The sequence below is a fragment of the Apis cerana genome, linkage group LG1 (genome assembly GCF_029169275.1).
Source record: "Apis cerana isolate GH-2021 linkage group LG1, AcerK_1.0, whole genome shotgun sequence".
Lineage (NCBI taxonomy): Eukaryota > Metazoa > Arthropoda > Insecta > Hymenoptera > Apidae > Apis > Apis cerana.
In genome coordinates, this window is record NC_083852.1 from 6,371,430 (window position 1) to 6,394,231 (window position 22,802).

The window sequence follows — 22,802 nt, forward strand, 5'->3', positions numbered from 1 at the left end:
AGATTTCATCTATTTACATTACGCAAAATTAACTCTCTATTAATTCGTATCCAAGTATCGAATTGGATAAAATGTAATTTCAAACTTGATTTTATCGAAGATAATTCTTTCCTCGAACGAAAAAAATTTTATTCTATATTTCGATTTATTTTCCGATATTTCTATTCTTAAAACAAACTTATTATATGTATACAAAGAAGAATTAGAAATATCGAATAATGCATAAATTTTCATAAAATTAATTTTCGCGATAACGAGATCTTAAACGAAAAAATTATCTTCATTTTACATTTTTGATTTTGATTATTTTTCGAAAGAATCGCTTTCCTCCTAATCGCTAGTTTTAGAATACATCTCGGAAAGGCTGATAATTTGTACGAAATTGGAACTTGGAAGGCATTCTCTGACAAGAAATCCGCTAGGATCAAGATAACCATGGAAAGATCATTATCCTGCTGCTCAATCCGGAGAGCTCATCTGCAACGATTGCAGCAACTAGCGGCACGATTTTACCTCGAGTTCTGCTCGTCCGATTTATCTGCTTTATTACGATCAACGTTGCAAAGATGCGGTGATAATTTTGCAATTAATTGCATGACTTCCTCCAGAGGATTTTCGTTACGGAAATAAATCATTTTAATCTTGACCGTTCCTGAGATTCTATTTTTACGAGCGGAAAATTTTGTAAAACGTATATTTGCGCAAGAAATACGTTATTGCTCGAAAATGTTCAAATAATTTTCTTAATTTGGATTATTATATATTTAAAATTTTTATTTAAAAATCTTAAATTATGATCTCAGATATAATTTGAATATTCTTCTTTCAGTATTTTTAAAATTATAATGTTATTCATATTTATAGCAATTATTTATAATAAAACATTCAATTAGCATTAGGAAATTAACATGAAATAATAGCATATTAAGATTAATATTATTATATATATGTATATTTATAATATTTCAATCTCTTATAAAAATCGAAAAATTATATTTTTGTTATTTTTCAATCTCATTCTAAATACATTTTTTTCAAAACATTTGAAAAAAATTGTTATTATAAAAATTTAATTTTATAAAATAAAAATATGATTAAAATAAAATTTTATATAACCAAAAATTGATATAATCTATATAAAATATATCTATATAAAAATTTCTAACATATTTTACTTACAAATAACTCGTTTTGTAAAAAGTAAATAAAGAATAAAATAAATAAAGAAACGAAACGATGTCATTAAATGCGATGAATCGCAATTTCCCGAATGATAACTTGTTTTTGCGGTGACTCGCGAATTGCTACATTTGCACGGTTCGCTAATAGCCATTTCCAGAGACTGTAACTTACGCCGACCATTATTATCATTCCGTTCACGATTATGAAAATATCCAACCCCTAAGCGCCTATTGTACGTATCGTGTTTGATGACATAATAATACTCCGTTGTTCCAATCGAATGCTTGCTACCAATAATAAGAAATGTCTCTATTTATCGCAAGCATACGACTTGCCTTTCGATAATCGATCTTTACAAGATTCGACGGAATTCAGTGATCGAAATACTTAAAATTTATTACTATAACAAATATAGTTATTTGTTTGAAATTTGATTAATCTAATTACACGTAATCTAATTACACGTGCGCATTAAAAATCTAAATAATACGACATATTACGAATTAAAAAACGAATGATATTCTATATCTTGGTTTGTAAACATATCGACATATGTTGTATATAATTAGAATTTATTCTAAATATTCCTTCAAAATTTTCCTGGTATTTATACACAATAGATGATAACAACACTAGTAAATATTCAACATGTTTGAAAAATTGCAATGTCAGCATATTAGCATATTTCCAGAAAAAGGCGGGATAATATTATTAAAAAACGACTCACCATCGGATAGGAATCCATAACGAGCCTGGTCGGAGAAGCGATTTCCACTTTGTCAACTGATCGATCTTTTATAGCTTCTTCTCCTCTAAGAAGTTCCTCGTGCCACAAATAACCGCGTGCTTCGTATAACCGCGAAAACTTCAGATCGTGGATAGCCACGCGGCACACGCGTGCACTCGCGTAAAGGTTAGTTGTCAATTGGCACATACATCACACCTTCCGTATTCCATGCGTTTTTTTCCTCTGTCGCGCCCTCCGAGATGATTAAGCGAACTACATAGACAACGTTTGTATCAAAATATTGCACACAATTCCGAATGTCGAACGAGCATAATGGGAACCTGTCACAAGCGACAATCGAACCGCGTGTCGGCAATGGATAACGCGCGCGCGTCGACGATCACATTCAAGTGTCACGCGGGCAACGAGTTCATCGAGTCACCACTTGTACTTATAGAAAATGTTCGAACATTCTTCGTAACGTCGTAACGTCAATCGAAAACTATGATCAAATTACACCGATATCGATAGTATGTCGCAGTAGCGCACGTATTTTTGAAAAATCGCTGCCCGTCACGATTTGCAATAATAGAGAAACCAGAAGGGACAAACCTCGAACGACGCACTAGGGAGACAAGCGAGACAGCCAGCCCGTGCGCGCGTTCGAACCGATGCATCGCGGCAGCGCGATTCGAGCCGACTATTCGTCCGTGTTCGCCCGGCTTCGGCCAATCTCGGCCCCCTTCGACGCGCCCGAAGTACTGCGCGGGCGGTTCCGCCGAACGAGAACCGCTTGTCGTCAGAGACATTTCCGACGCTCATTCGGATTTCTCTCTATGAATGAAATCAATGTGATTTCGGGCTACGCTGATTTAAAAAGGTAAGAAGAAACAAAGATTATTCTGGAAAGTTATAATGAATTTATTAAGATATAAATATAAAGTTTTATTTGAAAAATGAATAAGAAATAGAAACGTGATTGATGACTATTTGTTTACGAATGCTAAGTAGATGAATAAAGTTACATTAAGTACATACAAATATGTATAACTTATCTACTTTAACATGAAATGTCAAATTCTATCTAATATGATTTAATAAAAATTGTGAACAACAAATTATCGAATTTATCGTTTATCGTTAGAGAATAAATATAAAATAAATTTAAAAAATATAAATATGTAATATTTATATGTAAACAATTCTATTAATATTAAATTACTTTTATTTTATAAATATATGTATGCATATATGAAAAGTGAAAATATATTCGAATTTACATAAATTTTGATCATTCCAATTTAAATTACGATAATCATTCCAAGAATAAACACATAAAATTGATATTATCCAATATCCGAAATTTGCACGCACATTTTTTTGTATTCAAAATATAAAAAATGAACAAGGTTTCGGATTCAATTCGATGGAAACCGGTCCACTGTTGGCTCATAATTTACACGTTACGAGTGAATAAGTTGAGCGCATAATTTTGTCGCAGAGATGTGTTTATGATTTGTGAACGACATGTACGATGCAGCCAGATGAGAAAATTTTCAAGAATCACGCGGTTACCACATTATTAATGTGGCGTAAATATCTGCTAAATGGCGGCGAATATAAACGGCAGAAGTAATAAATTGTTGCAGAAAATGTGTTAACCAGTGTTTCGATTCCAATTGGAGTGATCTGCCAACTGGATGAAGAAACGAAATTTATATATATTTTTGAAAATTTTGCAATATGCTAACGTGTCAAGTATTTGCTTGCAAAACAGGAAATGATCCTTCGGGGTCATAAAAAATACAGATACTGTTTATCTTGCGTCGATATCAATGCTAACGCGCCATTATAAAAATCTGTAACTATGCAAACAGCAAGTTTAGAGTTTTGCGAGATGTAGTTCGTGTCAGAGTTTCGATATGCGATAAGCGTGCCACTATACATATATGGGGAAACAAGGCGCGTTGCTCAGCTCTTTCAACGACGGCTAAATCAGTTGATAAATGATAAGAGTTCAAGCATCTGTACTTTTACTCCACGTTACGTGTGTAACGTGATATCCGTGATATCCGTGTTGAACAACTAGCAAAACTGTATACGACTCTATTGCCCGATTATAGGTGTGACTAATATAATAGCTCATGATTTGATCGTTCGATCGACAAACGAAAGAAACTTTTTAATATGAATGAGACGAATGATAAATAGATACGATTGAAATGATTTATGATCTTGGATAAAATTTTCTGGAAAAAAGATCCATTTTCTGGAATTTTTATGTTTCACAATTTAATATAAAATGACTTAGAAAACATAGCAATATTTAAGTACATATTTGGATATAATATATTTGGATGTAATTATTTAGTGATAATCTATTTTTTACTGTATGATTATAAGATTAATATTTATGTGAAAAAATAAAAATTCAAATATCAAATATTATATATTTGGAATTGTAAATAAAAGATATAAAAGATCTTACCATCTGAAATTAAATCAATTATTAATTATTATTTTTGTTCATAGTATCATAATTTTGCTATAATAATATTATTCTATTAGAGATCACAAATACCGATTTTCAATGAAAACAGCTTATTTCGCAGATAATATAGTCAAGCACGTGATTGACTGCAAAGGTAATACAGTCTGAATCGTGCTTATTCCAATCACTAAACGGTATCTGGCACTTTACTCTAGTTTTGCATATCCATTACTATTCCGTGTAGATCAAACTATCCACGTGATTTACATTTCTTGGCTTTTAACCAAGTTTCCTTGCTATAATATTATACTTATTGTTGATCCGTATATTAGATTTCATTTATCCATTCAAAGATACAAGTTTTGAATCACGAAAATGCTTGAGCTCCATCCATTTATACATACCATTTAATTGCAAAAATGCATAGTAAAATAAAAATATACATCTCCTGAAATATATAATATTATATTAATTATTATGTAACTATATACATAAGAATAAATTAAAATATCACTTACCGATATTTCCTTAAAAATCAATCCTAAAATTTCCTTGAAGTGATATTCTAAAGAAAAATAATAAAAAAAATAACGAAAAAAATTCCAAATTCTTGGAATATCTTAAATATTCTATTCTTAATCTAACATGAAAATCTTACTTTTCTTACTTTTTATAATATAACATTGCGAATTAACTCGACAACTTCTAACAGTGTCCTAATGTGCGATCCATTTTCCCAACCGTGAAATGATTCAGGTAAAACCAGTTTCTTCCTATAGTGCGACGAATTCTAAATTCTGTAATCAAGGACCACCAAGCTCACATAAGAATCACTTCCGGGCGAATTACCTTTCGATTCAAGACGGTGCATTCATACGTATAATTACGTAAACCAGATGATACGATACAGCGGTCACGGTTCACGATTGCAGTTACTTATACTGAAATGAGTGAGGTAAGATGGAGTAAGTGCAGACTGTAATTCCGTCTGAAGTAAATGCGCCCACGCTGTCGCGCCAAAGAAGGTCAGAACCGAAGCACGGATTTGTCGTATTCGTTCATAGAACATTCAAACCAGCTTAATATATGAGCCGGCCACGGTTTACGTTCCCCTGTAAAACTTGTTCGTTAATGCTCTGAAAACGGCGTAATATTTTTGCTTAATAACACCGTCTCAGAGCACCATGGTTCTCACAACTTCGACGCAGCTATTTGCTCGTAATGACCAGTTTCTCGCCCTTCCTTCTCGTATATTCTTTTTGACCAACATAGATATCTTGTCCCTGGAAACGATTAACATGATTTCTACATAACACAAATTAACCAAAATAACATATAATATCACATGTTTTAAAAAAAATATATGTATATATATATGAAGTTATAACAAAGTTAACCTCTTCTTTGTAGTAACATAAATTTGAAAATTTGTAAGACTCATTAATTGTAGACAAATATGCTTTGTAAAATTTTATAATGTCTTTATGTCACAAACTTTAATACACAAAAAAGAAAAAGATAACAAAGATTCTTATAAAGTTATTGAGAAAAGAAATTTTTTCACCTCCGACGTAAAATACGATCCACTGTCAATCTTTTTAACTACAATCTTTTTTTAAATATTTCACTGTAAAGAGCACAATTAACATATAAAATGGCGAGAGATATTTCCGTACAACAGTTATATTTTCGTGAAATAACAAATGAAAAATTGTACAAAGAAATTATATTCTTGCTCTTTTATGCCGGTAATATAGTTTTTACTATTAAACCGTTACACAACCGGACTCGTTCTTGTATACAAGATGTTAGAGAGGACGTTAGACGTCCTAATGTAGAATAGTTTATCTTTCCATATAAGCTTAGTCCATATTAGGAAATCCTTATCCGTATACTATAATATTTCGTACGCAATTACGATTCAGATGTCAGCGACAAAGCTAAAATGCTGCAACAGTATCACCCGGTATGATTCTAAGATACGCTTATACCGTATTTAGCAAGCGGATGTTTTAACGCGAACATATTGCACTTTCAATATACACGCGTATACGTCTGTATCTGGCACTAACAGTTCGCGTTATGAAATGGATTTATAATTGCGTTTTATGCGTTTCTAACTATTACGCAACCGAGCTATGTTAGCTAATAAACTCTATAAAAATCGAGATATGTTTCCATCTTTTGAGGTTATTTATTAATAAGATAGTTTTATCTTTATAAATTGGAATAAAATAATTCATGGAATAAAAATATATTTTTTAAAATAAGATTTAGTTTGTCATAATCACAGAAATCAATAAATTTTCAATGAAGTCAATGAAAAAGAAAATTATTTTTTAGTTACAAAAATTTTAAACACGTTTTCATTCGAAATATTAAATCGTTATCTCGATTAAATATTAAAATTAATTAACTTTTTCTAACAAGACAAGATCTATTTCATATTTAGACACATGAGTAAATTTAATCTCATAAATCTGCACGAAGCTTTACACGAACGATACGAACAGCGCAGACGAGAGGCAATCGCACGGATGGAGGTCGTTTAAATCGAGTTCGTAAGTGTTTAAATGAGCAGAAACCGGACGATAGTGTTAGTGTACGTAGAACATATATGTATAACCAGGAGACCGCGTGGGACCTGTTAGCCCCGCCCTATACAGACCAGATGTCATTACTCATTACGCGCTACGTCGTTACGGGTTCCTCCTTCTTGATTAAAGGGCCAGAGAAAATCGTTCGGTCGAACATCACCCTGTCTTTTTATTCTTCTTCTTGCTGTGTATTTCGCCTCGTTCCACAGGTGCATGCCACGAATCAACAGCGATCCTTACTTATTGTTCGGAATTTTAATTAGTTTCCATGTTTTACTGTTGGAAAAAAATTCTCAACATCACTTGTTTTCTGATAAAATTTTCTGAATTCATTGTAATTTGTAATCATATCTCTATTTTTTACCTGTCAGCATTAAATGTCGAAGATTAATCGAATCCATCTGAAGTTGTCATAGATTGGGATTAGCCGAAAGGTCGATAACTTGCGAGTTGACGTAATCGAAACTTTCGTCCGCGAACGATACGATATCTAGTGGTGGAATCTATAAAAATTTTGATGTATTTTGTGCATACTGATCAGACGCGGTTCGTGTAACGAAATAATATCGTAGAAAGCAATCATTCACGTCATTTCCCGTGGAGACATACGCGACTCTAGACAGAACGCGGTTATGTACACCTGCCAACGAATCGACCAGCCGGATTATTCACGTAAGTATCCAGCAGAGATACACGAGTCACACCTGTTGCTTGCTTCGATACACCGATGTACTCCCTTGGTGTTCGTTCACCCGTAGCTAACGTTTCCCCTCTGACTCATTCATATGCAAAAAAAAACTCTCAAATTTCGGTCAAACAATTTCATCTTGAAAGTGATTAAATTCATAAAATTCTATTATAAAATTCTAACATAAACAGATATATCTAATTTGATAAAAAGATTTGATTTTTCTTTATATATAATTATATTACATAATATGATTTGTATAATTTAAGTTATTCTTATTTATTTAAATTAATATTTCCATTAATATATATTTTCCATATATTTTCATAAGAAGACAAAGAAAGAAATAACAATGCATTATAAGTAGAAAGCATGCTGACGTTTATATCTAAAACAATCCTTTAGCTCGCTATCGTTCCACATCGAATAGTCATTTCTGTAGTGTATATAAACTTGCATGCACACGCATAGAATCACGTCTGTGAAACACTGTAATACTGGTTCGATACATTATAGTAGGAGCCACGACCTGGGAGGCCTTTCAGATAATATGGAAAGAAGAACAAAATGACGATCGAGGTTAAAGGAAGCCTGTCGAGCATATCTTATATAGATATGCATTATATATTGTGTATGTGTATTCGTTTACCAATCTAGTAATATCATATAATGATGCAAATTTTCTCTCTTATTTTGTATGATTTCAAATTTTCATGATTTATGACATATCAGTCAATGAAAATATAATATAATTGATATTATTATTTACGTTTTATCTAAATTTATAAGAAAAATAAATAGACTTTTGAAATAATACATCCTGTTTCTTAGAAATCATTTTGAACTATTCATAAATACTATTATGTATAATATAATATTTATTATGTAGAATTTATACATATTCTATATTATTTTATAACTATATATTAACATAATTAATAGAATGTTATATTATGTTAATGAAATTCATAATCTTTCATTGACATTTAATACTATTATATTTGCCATCAATTGTTCTTTTAACCAACATTTAACAATAATAAATCATATTTTAGTTAGCATTTTATTTTTCAATTCATTTAAAATTTCATAAAGGTATATTCTATATTTGCAGTTTTCTATATTGTATAATTTATATCTATATTAATATAAATGATATAATTTTTTATTTTTATTATTTTGTTTCAAATACGATAATATTATTTTAAGAAAAGACGAAGGTATTTGAGATTAAATATTTTATTATTTAAAGCGGTATATGATATTATGCTTCTTTTTCGTTTTTCAAGAATATAAATGAAAAAAATTCGTGTAAATCTTGTTTTTAAATCTTGCAATGTCTACAATCGATATGAAGATAGGTCATCTGTTAATTTCTTGAAATAATTATTCGCGTATCAAATTGACAAATCATTCGTTAAATTTATTTACATATATGTATTATATAAATTTAATCAATTTTTTTAAAATCTAAAATATATCATAAAATTACCATCATTAAAAATAAATGGCGTGTAAAGCTTTGTAAGTTAGTATACTATTATCTAAATTTCACATGAACATAACCTAAATTCACAAAATTTATTTATCACTAAAAAATTAAAAATTAGAAATCAATTATTCAAAAATATATTTTCGATACATTTATGTTATTTTTAGTTATAATTTTTTTATGAATCAATATTTTAATTATGTACTTTTGGTATTACAAATAACTTTCTATCTTTTTAGGAACATTGTCGGAACCAGATCGTTAAATTGTTCTGACGTTTGACCGTCTATGAGTACTTGGTATTTCGTAGAGGGACTTAGGGACAGCAATTTGCGTGGGATTGGAATGTTTGGGCGCGATCATGTTTTACTGAAAACATACGTCTGCGAATGTACCACCTATTCTAGGCCATCGACCTCTTGAATAAACTATTTGAACATTGCAACAATATTAATAAATAATCGATCTATCGAACATTATATTCAAATTTCTTTTGTATTTAGAACGATTCAACTTATAGTGTATATATCACTTGTTAAAAAATATTCTGTTATGTGCATATCGTCTTTTAAATAGGTTATATATGGAAAAGCAAATTTATCGCGACAGAAGTTAATTATTAGCTAGTCTTAGAAAGCTATATAGCGGTTAGTAATTTATACTTATGCAATTAGAAATAGAAACGTATGACAAAAAAAAATAAATCTTATAATATGATGTTTAGTAAAAATATATTTATTTATTATATTTTTTATATTTTATTTATGATCATTAATTCTTAAAATTTTTAAATTTACAGTATTTTTATGTTTTTATAACAATCATTGACATATTAACGATTTATTTAAATTTTTTTTATAGAAACAAATTTAATATGTATTAAATATTTTTATAAAAATAATAAAAAAAAAATCACTTATATATAACTCGTAAGTAGAATATCAGAATAATTCTCTATTCCAGGAAATATCGATTCTTGAAAAATATCACGAACGAGGAAATGCGAGGGTCGTGATATTGGCTTACTCTTTCACCTGTTATCGAAAGAGACTTCATTCACCGCGATAGCACAATCTGAATGGTGCTGCCATTAAGTGGCTGCCTCGCTCAGGTAACCTTACTTCCTTCAAATTGAATCTACGTTAATCTTTAGAATATTTATTACTTATAATTTATCAAATATTTTGATTTTTTTACTTTATTTATTATTATATTTAAAAAATTTTATTTACTATATTTTAAATTTATCCTAAAAATTATAATTCTGTTATTGATTTTCATTAACAACAATTCTTTTGGTATATTTTTATTCATTTTGAAAAATTTCGTAATATTACGTACATTTTATGTAAATAAATATCATTTAATGTTAAAGATATTAATAAGTAATTAATATATATATATATTATATATATATATTATAAATAATTAATAGTTATATGAATAAATAAATCTATATACATATAGTTTAAAATATTTTATAATTGTAGTATAAAAACAGCATAAATAGCAATAAATAAATATATTATTTATAATTAAAAATACACATATATTTAATTAATGAGAATAAAACAGGTTTTTGATTTTATTCCTGAAACTGTGTAAAAAATAAGTACACATATATATGTATATGAAAATATACATATATATATATGTATATATATATATATATATATATATATATATATGTATATATATATATATATATGTATATATGTATATACATACATATATGTATATATGTATATGAAAATATATCATTTTTTATTTTTTTACTTTTAATACTAAAAAATATAGTTATTAGCATTTATTATAATCTAGTTATAAAAAAAAATGAATTAAACATAAACCAGATTCAAAGAATACGAGATAATCATTTTTGATCGTACAAATGTACGTACATTTTTATTAGTAATCTGTCTTGTACAAAAAAATATTATCTCTATTTTTTAATATATTCACGTATTATTCAATTATCAAATGACAAAATTTAATATCACTCGATAGAATCGCGAAAAACCAATGATAAATATCTGCATTTGATCGCTTTGTTTTCGACAAAAGTCGATCAAATGCTTAAAAAATATTACAAACACTTCATAAAATATCCGGTAACGCACACGCGATTCAATCCTTTCCCATGCATGTTATTTAATTTTTTCAACGCGAACGGTCCAATATTTTCCTTCGTGAGGCGACAACTTCACCTCGACTGCCTTTCGTACAATCGGTACGAATGGTACGATAGACGTTAAGATCTGGCAGGCAGTTCGACAAGTGCTCGCCTCGTATACATGGAAGTATGCATATCATGAATACGCATACAATGAACGAAGGAAAGAAGAAGACGAGAGTGCAGAAGCATTTCTCGAATCTCAAGCCGCGCGATACCCGTTGTAGTAAAAGCAGCCAGTTACTAGGCAGACACTCCGATCCGATGCAAATTTTCTCGACACCCGAGAGCACAGATCTGCTAGGCGTGTAGGCGAGAGATGTCCATCCTCTTACAGGACCAGTCCTCTACGTATGAGACGCGAACTCATTGGTAGTAGTGCCATAGGCGTCACCTAGAATCAAACTTATGGTTCAATTGAGAAATGTAAAAATAGCTTTGTATTTCTTGTATAGTTTAAACTATTAAGTATTCAGGTTGTTGCGATTGACTGCAGTTGTAATTGTTCATTTGAGAAAATATGTGTATAATGATTGAAAAGAAGAAAGTCGAAAATGTATAGGATAAAATTAAATTTTTTAAAGATTTAAATCTCTTACTGCTTATTTATTAGTATTTTAATATTTTTATTAATTGTTTATTATTATAAAAATGGAAATCATAACATCAATAATATAGAAATCTTATATAAATATTTTTTAAATATAATAATTACATAGATGATTTTTAATTCCATATATTTCAGTATAATTTTGGAATATTTAAATTGAATTAAATATTTTAATATTTAAATTAAATCTTATTCAAAATAACTTATTCACTATATATAATATATGATTTTATAAAATTTAAATTTCTTAATTCTTATATAATATACATACATCTTTATCTTATAAAAACATTTATTTCAAAAATTATCATAATATCGTATTGCGAATAAGGTCTGTATCGTGTAAAGCAAGGAATCTATATGCCTTATGCATGGTGGCGCCCATGGTTGGTACACAGGACCGGCACACATCGTAGTAGTTAATACACGATGCCTATTGGACGACTCTGTAGGTACATACGTACGACTCCTCAGGATCACGTGCAACTTTCCATATTGAGGAGTTTTATAGCTGCGCCTCAGTAGTAGGATAACCAGGGGCGCCTACACGCGTTCGACTTCGACTGCTTTGAACAGAAGTGGTCAATAAGACAAACATTCACGAACGCAAGACTGCATTCGTGAAACGTGAATGCCGGGAGTACCATCGAAGGAAAGAGATGTTCTCTCCTTGCACGAAACATGTAGAAATGTTTCAGATGGAGCGCCTCGATATAATGTCTCATAACTATAATGCGTATATTTATAAATATACAGAAAAAGGAGTTGAAAAGTTTTTACAAGAAAAAAAAAGTAAATTTTATTATATGTATGTTGAAAATACTTGAACGCAATTTCTCTATTAAGCATTAAAATTCTGCTATTATATTACATTAATTGCACATTTATATGTTATACTATATAGGATAGATCATATTAGATAGATTATAAATGAGGTTTTAAAAAAGTAAGTGTAATAAATTCAAATATACAAAAAAATTATATTTGACTTTATTTGCTTATTATCTAATGAAATTTTTTCAATATCATATATTATAAAATATTTTACAATATATGTACAAGATATATAAGTATGTATACAATTAAACGTACATATTTGCGATTATAATTATTTCTAAAGTTCAGACATGTCTAATAAAGCATTTAAGTGCGTCGGCATCCAATTCATACCATTATGACAAACGAATACAACATTTCCGTCTATGTAAGCTTGAACATTACCCACTTTATAAATTTGTTTTGCTTCCCTATATCGATTTGGTATTGGCATAAATAAAATACCTCTTTCTTCGCATTTCTTTTGAACAAGATCTTTAAAACCTTGAGGTATCTGTGATGCTGTTCTAACTGCTTCTGCAAGTCTCTGTAAAAAAAAAAGATCTTATTACATATAATATATTATTAATTTATTATTGATAATATTGTAAATCATACCTCCATTCTTGGTTGTACAGTTGGAGGCATCTGTGACATAGTAGGTTGCGTCCTTTCTAAACTCGTTAAATACGAAACTTGTTCCATCGCACCCGGTTGATGACTTTGTGGCACAGAAACTGCTCTATTCATCAATTCTAATGCTTTTTTAAAATGTTCTGCAAAATCAATGAATATATAAACATAAATTTATGATTTTATTTATTATTATAAATTAAATATTTTTTATTGAATACTTGCCTTTTACTAGCGGTTCAGCCAATATTTTTTCACTCAACATGCCTTTCCATCCCATATACCAATTTGTAACTTGATCATAATTAGGTGAATGATTTAACCAAAGAGCCAAAACTTGTAACCATTTAGGAAAGAAGAATTTATCTAACAATCCTGCCATTATATGAGATGGAATTAACTCTTTCCATTCATATACCCAATTCCATTGGTCTAAATGTTGTTGATGCGGATTTATAACAAATTCCGAAAGTGCTATTTGTAATTTTGGAATGATATTTTTCACCAAGAAAGCTTCCATATCTCCTTTTGCAAAGACATTAGCCCATGGTTGTAACATTAGCCTAGCGGATCTATCGGACGGGTGCCAACCACCTAATGCAGATCCTAATTTACGTCGTATTATTGGATATATTAAAGTATCCAAACGGTTTCCTATAATAATAACAATAATATATCAATATTAGAATAATTTATTTTGTATTTTAAAAATTAATCATTAATAATTGTATTTTTTAAATATATACATACGTAAAAGTGGTAACCAAGGATGAATCCATGTGTGAATAGGTACTGTATCAGTAAGAGGATTCCATTCTTCTACTTCTAAAGTAAGTTTAGGAAGAACTAACATATCTAAAATATTTTCTAATATCCAATTTGGAAGAAGTGGCATCCAATGTTCTATTAATTCTATTAGTGGTTCTGGTTGCCTACATGTCCATTGTCTATAAAAAAAAATGTAATAAAAATTACTTATAATGATTAATTAATTATGATAATTTTTTATAAACAAAACACTTACTGAATAGCTCCCCTAATTGAAGGCATCCATGAATTCCAAACAAGATGATCATATGGATGCATAGTTCTTGTCTGAAGAGTAGTAGTACCACTTTCTAAAATGCTTTTCCATTGCTCAAACAATTTAATTGGTTGTTTTGGTTGCATTAATGGATTCCAACTAATTAAACAATCTTTTACTTTTGGACCAACAAAACTACTAGCTAATTCACCAAGTTCATACATTTTATATTCTTCATAATATTTATCTTGTAAATCTTTGAAAGCATCTGCAGTTTCTTGTAATGTTAATTGATTGGTTTCATCCATCAATCTGTCTACAATTGCAAGAACATTTTCTAATGTATCTATTAATTGACTATGTTGATCTATAACTTTAGACAAATTTTTCTTTTCTGCTTCTAGTGCAACCACCCTATCACTCAGATGTCGTGTTCTTCTATCATTTTGTATAATATCTTGTTCACACATGTCCACAAGTATATTTAAATTATGTTGTAGTTCAGGCAATGCAAAATTAACTTTAGATTTTTTATCAGTAACAACATTTTCATCAGGTCGTTGTTGACCTCCAGCTATTGCATGATATCCACTAAGAATTCTTTGTTCTGGTCCAGTCATATCTATAACTTTAACTTTACTCATTTCATTGGATATTCTTACTTTTTTGTTAGGTTTCAATTTTCCATCCTCCAAAACTTGGTCCACACTTCGATATACATAATTTACTTTTTTCTTAACTGTACCTCCATCTTTTCTCCATTGTGATAATTTAGTTTTCAATTCTTTTCCTTCATCTATTTCATCTTCTTTTTTCTTTTCTGGAACTTTTGGACCTTTTTCTGGTCCATAAGCACCAATTGCGCCTCTGCCTTTTCTTAAATGTGCTTCTACTGGTGTACTTATTCCTTGTAATTGTTTACCTAATCCTTTTCCAGGTTCAAAACCCATCTAAATTATCATCATATTAATAAATATAAACACATTTATATAATAGTATTAATAAAATTATTACCATTTAATATATACCTGTAGCAACAATTTAGCTCCAATACCTTTTGTATAAACTTCCCAACTACCCATTCCACTTTGCATTAATAAAGGATTTACTTTATGTTTCTTTTTACGTAAACCTGCAATATCTCCATCTGTATTTAATGAAAATGATGCACGTTGATGTATAGAATTTGGTCTTTCATCATCAGAACTATAAATAAAAATATAATTTATTATTTATAATATTAATATATTATGTATTATTAAATAAATAAAAATTTTAATATCTTCGAAATATACCTTGAACTATTTGGAAATTCTTTTTGTGATTTTATATTTTCATTATCACTTTCATCATCATCTTTATCGTCTGTTTCTTCTTTTGGTTTCCCAGCTTGTTGAATACCTCCTGCTACAAAATTTACAGGAGTTGTATAATTCTTTGGTCCTTTATCAAAAGTTTTAAATGATGGTCTAGCAGATAATTCTTCTTCATCGCTATCATCAGCCCAAATACCTAAAATAATATTTTGGTTAGATTTTGCAACTCATTACAATGAAAATTCCTTCAATAATATTTTAAAGCAAATATAATATTTAATATAATAATATTAAAATAAAATATTTACCAAGCATTTGTTGTTTTTTTGACAATTTACGCCTAGGGCGATTAATATTGAATTCATTTTCAAGATCGTAATCTGTGATTTCAAAACTTTCTACTTCGTCTTCTGACATTTTGTTAATGTTTATTAATATTATATTTAAAACAAAGTCTTTATAATTGTTATTTTATCAAATCTCTTACATTCTTACAATTCCATGTAAGAATCAAGATTAAAACAACAATAGAACTTAAAAGGTTATGTTATGCTGCGTTTTCACACACAAATTGAACTGCATTCATTTGATTGTATCTGAACAATACTACCATTATATGTAGTAAAACATTAAAAATTATTCCTAAAAATATGCTACAATACGTCGTATAATTTTATATTTCAATTATTTTTTAATAAAAAAAATTCTTATAAAAAAAGGAAATCTTTCTTTTTTTATATCTTATATAAAAAAGATATTATATTAAAGAAAAATATAATTATGTAACTATTTCAAAAGAAAAATAATTTAAAATTATAAGAATATGTCATCTTTTAAGTTTTTAATAATTTTTTATACGGAAATGGAGAAATTATTGAAATGCATTTATCGTACGATAAAATAATTTGTCATTTATTGTAATTATTAGTAATATACAAGTAATAATGTTTGAAATATTATATAAATACATTCCTTATAATTTTAATAAAATTATTATTATCTGATTGTTTGTCAAAAAATTTTATAAAATAAATTAACTTTAATTTTGAAATAAATTTTATAATATGAAAAGATGTCGCTACGTGTATAAGATTATAGGTTGGTACTGCTACAAGCTAGGGTTTTGCAAAAGCTACAAATAATTTTGGGTAGTGGCTTTGAGTAACATCGTAACTTTACGACGCGCGAGTAATACAGGTTGTTGCATGTTATTAATAATATACCGGGGTTTTTGAAATAATATATATTTCATCACTGCCTATTTATTGTAAAGATTAGTGTCAGTGATAATCGTGTTAGTGCTAGTTGTTTGCTTGTGCCGGTTTGTTGTTGTATCTTCATTAAGAAAAAGTTAAACTGACAATGGGAAACGTTCATACTTGTGGTCCAAACGAAGCTCTCGTTGTATCAGGTATGTAGATAAATAAAAAAATAGGTATTTTTCATGGTTTAATCAAGCGTTGCGATATATTAACCTAGAGCTGCCACGCTTGATTCTTTTTGAAAGCTTCTGTTATTGGTTATAGGTAAAATAACATTAACTCTTATTTGATTTATCTAAGATTGATACTTTAGTGTGATTTGTATAAAATTTATGCATTTATAAAATTAATTGGACAATTTTATTTGACAGAATACTGACTTTGTTACTATCGTATCTTTTATGTGTGATATGAATATATAAAATATTTTATTTAAATCGAATATTTAAATTATTGCTGCTATTAAACATAAAGAATGACTGAAAAAAGATTTAAATACTTTCGAGGCATAAAATGATAAAAAAAATCTCTCGAAATTGTTTAGAGGTTATTTCAAAATTTATTATCAACTTTTATGTATAAATATTTGATATAATAAACTGATTAGATTATTTCTCTTGTCTTGTTTTATTTTTATATTGTTTTAACTTATTGTTTCGTTTTCAAGATCATTTTTTAAGGTTATGTCATTGCATTTATTCTGATCGATTACGATATTGCATTATAAAATACTAATATTTATGTATCAAAAAATATCTATAATTTTGACGTAACCTTGATCTTAAAGCTTGATATTTTTTAGTTTGTATAAATATAATCTTTCACTTATTTGATACAATATAAATATAATATATTGTTTCAAATTTCGATAATTTATAATTATTAAAATTATTTATAGTTTATCTCAAATAATTTCTAAATCAAAATATATTAATTTTACGAAAAACTAAATATTAAAAAAATAAAATTAGGTTAAATAATTTCAAGGTGAAATTAATAAACTTGCATGAAGACTTATTTAGTTCAACTCAGGCAATTGGAAATAGGATCACGAGATTAATAATCCAAATATCTATTTCTGAAAAGACAAATAATACATTATTAACTATAAAAATTTTTTATTTTAAAATTTTTTTAAAAATTTCATGAATTACGTTCATTTTTTTTTCATTTTTTTATTTTCTTACAATTTCATAAATATTTTTCTTTTCATAAATACAAGTTAGTCGAGAATATAATTGAATAAAATTAATGATTGTTCATTTTTCTCTAATATTTCGCGAAAATATATTAAACGAAGAAATATGAATCATTCTCCTATATTTTTCTCGTATCATTGATGAACTCGTTGATACTATTCCACGTAGAACTCGCTTTTATTGGAAATGAACAAGTATGTAGGTCATCTGATTGTTGCATGACACATTATTGCATGCAAATTATTTGTGATCTTCTATCGTACTATAAATAGAATTATTTTTTCTTAATAATTCAAAGTTATTACTTCTTTGGTGGTTTAATATGGAATTTTTTTTTAATATTTATAATTATTTATAGAAGAATTTATAGAAGATTTATAGAAGATAAAAGATTTAATTTATAGAAGGAATATTTTATATAAATATTTCTTTTTATTCATTATATAAAATAAAATTACATATAATTTACTATTTATTTTCAAATTAGTTATTACTTTTTTTTTAACATTACAAAAAATGTTTATATTAAATCAATTTAACATTCGAGCTAAAGTGATTTTGTTAAAAATAATTTATAACTTATTGTCATTTGTTCTTATTCTTATAAAATAGAAACATAAAATTAATATTTTTCTTTTTTTTGTAATATGTCGATAAGAATATTATTTTTCCTTGTCATATTAATCTTATCATCGAAATGATTAATGTTTCTTTATATTTTATTCAATAATTATTCGTTTTCCTGTAATTTCTATTCGCAATTAAAATGAAATTACTTTACAAGAAAAATTATATAATGTGTTATTTATGGAACATGATAAATAAAAAAAAATAAATAAATTAAAAATGTAAAAGAAGTAGATACTATCACTGAAAAAAATAGTTTGATATTATATTCTAGTATTGAATAAAAATACGTAAATAGATATAACCGTATTTTTCGATCAATTTATTCCATTAAATTCATTCAATAAGTATGTTCACTTGAATCATTTTTTTTCAACATAGTCTCACTTTTTATTAAAATTTTTATTTTTACAAGACAGTTATAAAGATCGGGAAATATTATGAATGAAAAGTTAAAATTACCTTCTATTATATTCTCTATAATATCAATCATTTATAATTTTGTTAAAACTTTTTAATTATAAGAGTTAATATAAAATAGTAAGAGCTAATATAAAATGCATATATAATATTCATAAAAATTTGATTCTTTCAAATCTTATTAATCCAATTATAATTCGTATAATCGTTTTCCTGTAATTTTCCTTCTACTTTAAACCCTTTTTTCTGCACCAGAATTTAATTCAAACCTGTGATTCTAATTCTTATACCCGATCTGCTACTCTTGTTTAATCATATCAGCCATTTTCTCGCCTATCGTATAAACATCCGCATGTGTCCAGCGGATCCATCACAACGTCAGGATCACTTCTGGGTCTCATTTTAACCAAGCCTACCTCGTGCTTCAACATAGATGGCAAATGTCTAATGGCGCATCTCTAATAATCGTCACTTTCAAATTTGAATATCCTACAACCCGGTACAATTCCATCGTGCTCTCATATCTTCGAAATACTTTCGAATTCGATATATTTATAGCGATTTTAATCCCTTCCAAGATAATTTCCACGTCGAGTAAGTCCGAGAAAAAGTTTGCTCTGGCCGGGTTCTTGGATTTCAAACTTGGATTTCTTCCTCATCCTTATCGCCTCGTTCAAAATCCCCAACAGCATTAATTTTAGGGGAGTCTATAATACCGACCGAGAGAATTACCTCTTTCGTGGCGAATACTTTTCTCCAACGTTTGTTCTTTACGTACATCACACCGTGAACTTATTTCCCGTCGAAAAGTTTCGTCACCTTTGCTCGAGTCACAATGTTCAAGCCTGTTTACTTGTAAATACGCCTTTGCGGCGCTACATCTGGCGCCACTGTCCAGGTTCGCTTGGATGAAGGAGAAACCGATTTGTTCCTCGTCGTTGTAGTCGACTATCTTATAACCAAACTTTTCACCCGCTTTCAGAAAAGCTTTCGCTATTTCCGAGATATATAGGGAATGCTCGACGCACAAATGGCCATAGTAACCGTGATACGAGCTGTTCTTCATGCCTGGACATGAATATACCGCTTAATTATGCTCACAGTATACGTGCGAAGTTTTTAATTTCGCGAATGTTGTGATATTCAAGCGAGATTTTTCAAACAGATAATATTCATTTTTGAGAGATAAAATACTTTTTTTCTTTTTTTAGAAAAAAAAAATCATTTCTTTTAACAAAGAGAGATTTTAACAAAGAGATTTCTAATGAAAAATTTAGATTTTTCGTCTAAATATATTCATAACACGATATTTCTTTTAAGCTTTTTTTTTCTTTATTCAGTTATATAATTTCACTGGAAATTCTTTCTGTCTCTGATTCTTTTTGTCGGGATACAAATAACATTAGCACTATTATCTGTTTCACTTTTAGCTATGTATTGTTAATTATTATTACTCGAAGCTTGAACGCTCAACGGTAAAAGGTTTAACACACAGGTATAAAGCTTAAGATTCTAAAGCTGTTCGAAAATTTAAGACTCGAGGTTAAATAAATTAACCGAACTTTATACCGATGTTTCTTAAACTCTTAACTTAAACTATTAACCTTTCCTTCGAAGCTTTCTTATATACGTTATATAATATACGAGCATTTTTCTAACCTGAAACGTTAAGTCTCTTCTTGAAATAAGGAAACACGTCCCTTAATCTTCGTTCTTCATCGCAGCCCAATAATCATAATCCAATTTATTTCCCCGAGAATAGATCATATAATTGATCGAACTATACCTACGACTTTCCTCCGTGGCCAAGCGCATTGTCGATCAATCATACTTAAACAGGCATTTTCTGAGGTTCCACTTTGTAGCCCCAATTAGAGAGTGACATTTGCATCAACACCTAAGAAGAATAGGACCTGCATCGATAAATATCTCCAGCTTCTAACAGCCGATTGACCAAGACAGATCCACTAGATCCGGCACCAACTATAATAAAATCGTATTGCGTATTATCTCTCTCCTCTCTGTTCAAAATATCACTCGATAGTTTGTAATTGTTTAAGATGGTTCGAGTCTCCGTCAAAGACGTTATCAGCTGCGCTATTTTATCTGGTTCAATCATGATTCTGTAAAAAAAATTTTTTTTTTCTTTTCTTTTTTTTTTTAATCTTTTTTTCCAAAACAATTGAAAATAATTTAATTTTTATTGCTTAAATTAAATTAAGGAATCATAGTCACATGTGGGACGAATGAATAATTGATGTAACTATTGAAAATTCATTTTTATTTAACACTTATAAATCCGTTGTTGGTATATCTGAGTTGATAAAAATGTAACATGTATAATTTTGTTTAATTTCTTTCAGTATCGATTATTTGTCTTAAGAACGTTTTTTAATTTTGTTTTTTTTTTTTTTTTTGTTTCGTGTTCAAGGTTGGGTATTCATATTGTTCTGTATTTACACGTAATTTTACATCATTAGATGATAATAGATGTGTATATACCTTGTCTTGATATGCAATGATTTATATAACATACGTAAGTATTATATATTTTCGGGAATATTTTTCAGCTAAGATTTAGAAAAGATATAAATAAGATGATTATAAGGATTATAAATAAATGATTGGTTTTACATTTATAACGTTTAATATAACAATATAAATAGAAAAGGTATCAAACATTTTCTTTATCGCTATATTTCTGATCACAATTCTATGATTCACAGGAATATAATTTTCTGATTGATTAAATTGATTGATCAATTATTTTTACATTGACGAAGGATATATAAATAACTGAAACGAAGCAAGATGTGAAACAAGGAAAATAGCTTATGTATTTTGCAATCATAGAAAATAATTATTTTTGAATTTTTGTAACTTAATAATAAAATCATCAGAAACAATTATTAAATATCTCATAAATTAATATTTTTTTTGTAAAAAATATCTAGCTGGATTGAAATATTGTGCCTTAATACATGCAACATATGTGTTCTTATTCCATGATGATTGACGTGTCATGGATTTTTTAAAAAATTATGGAAAACGATATCTATCTTTTTTTTTTGGCATTTCAACTTATAATTGTTTCTTATATTTATATTCGAATAAATAAATAAAATATCAGTCATTGGATATTGAATTCCTTCGATTTTTATGTTAAATTGATTTGACGAATTTGTATTAAAAAATATAATATTTATTTTCGCGATACATTTATGTGTAGTGACAATTGAGAAATAATGGTTTATGATACAAACAGGCATTATTCAAAAAGGCTGCACTCAAGCAAATAAGAGATAATCACTTGTTTTGGTTTTACGTTTGCCTCTCGAAGCATGACTCAAGGTTAACTGCAACTTGTTTATTATATAACATTGTTTTATTATGTAACTAATATATATATATATATATATATATATATATATTTTCATATCTAATAGAATGTTATATTGGAATAATTTTGAAATATTCTCAAGATCAAATGAAAATTGATATATAGAAAAATGTCATAATTTACTTATTAATTATAAATGATTCGA

The 22,802-nt window shown here is 28.3% G+C and overlaps 2 protein-coding genes and 2 long non-coding RNA genes across 21 annotated transcripts in view; 2 read left to right on the forward strand and 2 right to left on the reverse strand.

Annotated features, from left to right (window-relative positions):
• Window positions 1-2,809: 2,809 nt before the first annotated feature.
• On the reverse strand, window positions 2,810-7,497 carry LOC114577135 (uncharacterized). 11 transcript variants are annotated; one of them, XR_009831543.1, is made up of 7 exons: window positions 7,362-7,497; window positions 5,798-7,273; window positions 5,584-5,683; window positions 5,068-5,512; window positions 4,919-4,965; window positions 4,491-4,848; window positions 2,810-4,400 (listed from the first exon to the last, which is right to left on the reverse strand). It is a non-coding gene; the product is annotated as an uncharacterized LOC114577135 (long non-coding RNA). The 11 variants fall into 11 exon arrangements; XR_009831534.1 differs by having other exon boundaries at window positions 4,175-4,400; window positions 5,965-7,273; XR_003696942.2 differs by having other exon boundaries at window positions 2,810-4,848; window positions 5,965-7,273.
• A 29-nt stretch (window positions 7,498-7,526) lies between these two features.
• Window positions 7,527-10,493, forward strand: LOC107994993 (uncharacterized). Of its 2 annotated transcripts, none has more exons than XR_009831550.1 (3): window positions 7,527-7,669; window positions 8,202-9,824; window positions 10,141-10,493. It is a non-coding gene; the product is annotated as an uncharacterized LOC107994993 (long non-coding RNA). The 2 variants fall into 2 exon arrangements; XR_009831549.1 differs by lacking the exon at window positions 10,141-10,493 and having other exon boundaries at window positions 8,202-9,209; window positions 9,417-10,098.
• Window positions 10,494-11,050: 557 nt separating this feature from the next.
• LOC107994724 (tuftelin-interacting protein 11) lies at window positions 11,051-16,356 on the reverse strand. The gene is made up of 8 exons (XM_017051752.3): window positions 16,058-16,356; window positions 15,729-15,945; window positions 15,462-15,639; window positions 14,434-15,383; window positions 14,160-14,356; window positions 13,635-14,063; window positions 13,395-13,552; window positions 11,051-13,323 (listed from the first exon to the last, which is right to left on the reverse strand). The coding sequence occupies exons 1-8, from the start codon at window positions 16,164-16,166 to the stop codon at window positions 13,075-13,077; spliced, it is 2,487 nt and encodes an 828-aa protein (XP_016907241.1). The 5' UTR covers window positions 16,167-16,356; the 3' UTR covers window positions 11,051-13,074.
• A 494-nt stretch (window positions 16,357-16,850) lies between these two features.
• LOC107994734 (flotillin-2) overlaps window positions 16,851-22,802 on the forward strand; it is a 115,763-nt gene continuing 109,811 nt past the window's right edge. For 6 of the 7 annotated variants that reach the window (XM_062080964.1, XM_062080979.1, XM_062080969.1 and 3 more), the window contains exon 1: window positions 16,862-17,160. In XM_062080964.1, coding sequence (XP_061936948.1) covers window positions 17,112-17,160 — 49 coding nt within the window. In that variant the 5' untranslated portion in view covers window positions 16,862-17,111. Of the gene's footprint in view, window positions 17,161-22,802 lie in introns of all 7 variants that reach the window. The other variant, XM_017051779.3, reaches the window with a different exon arrangement.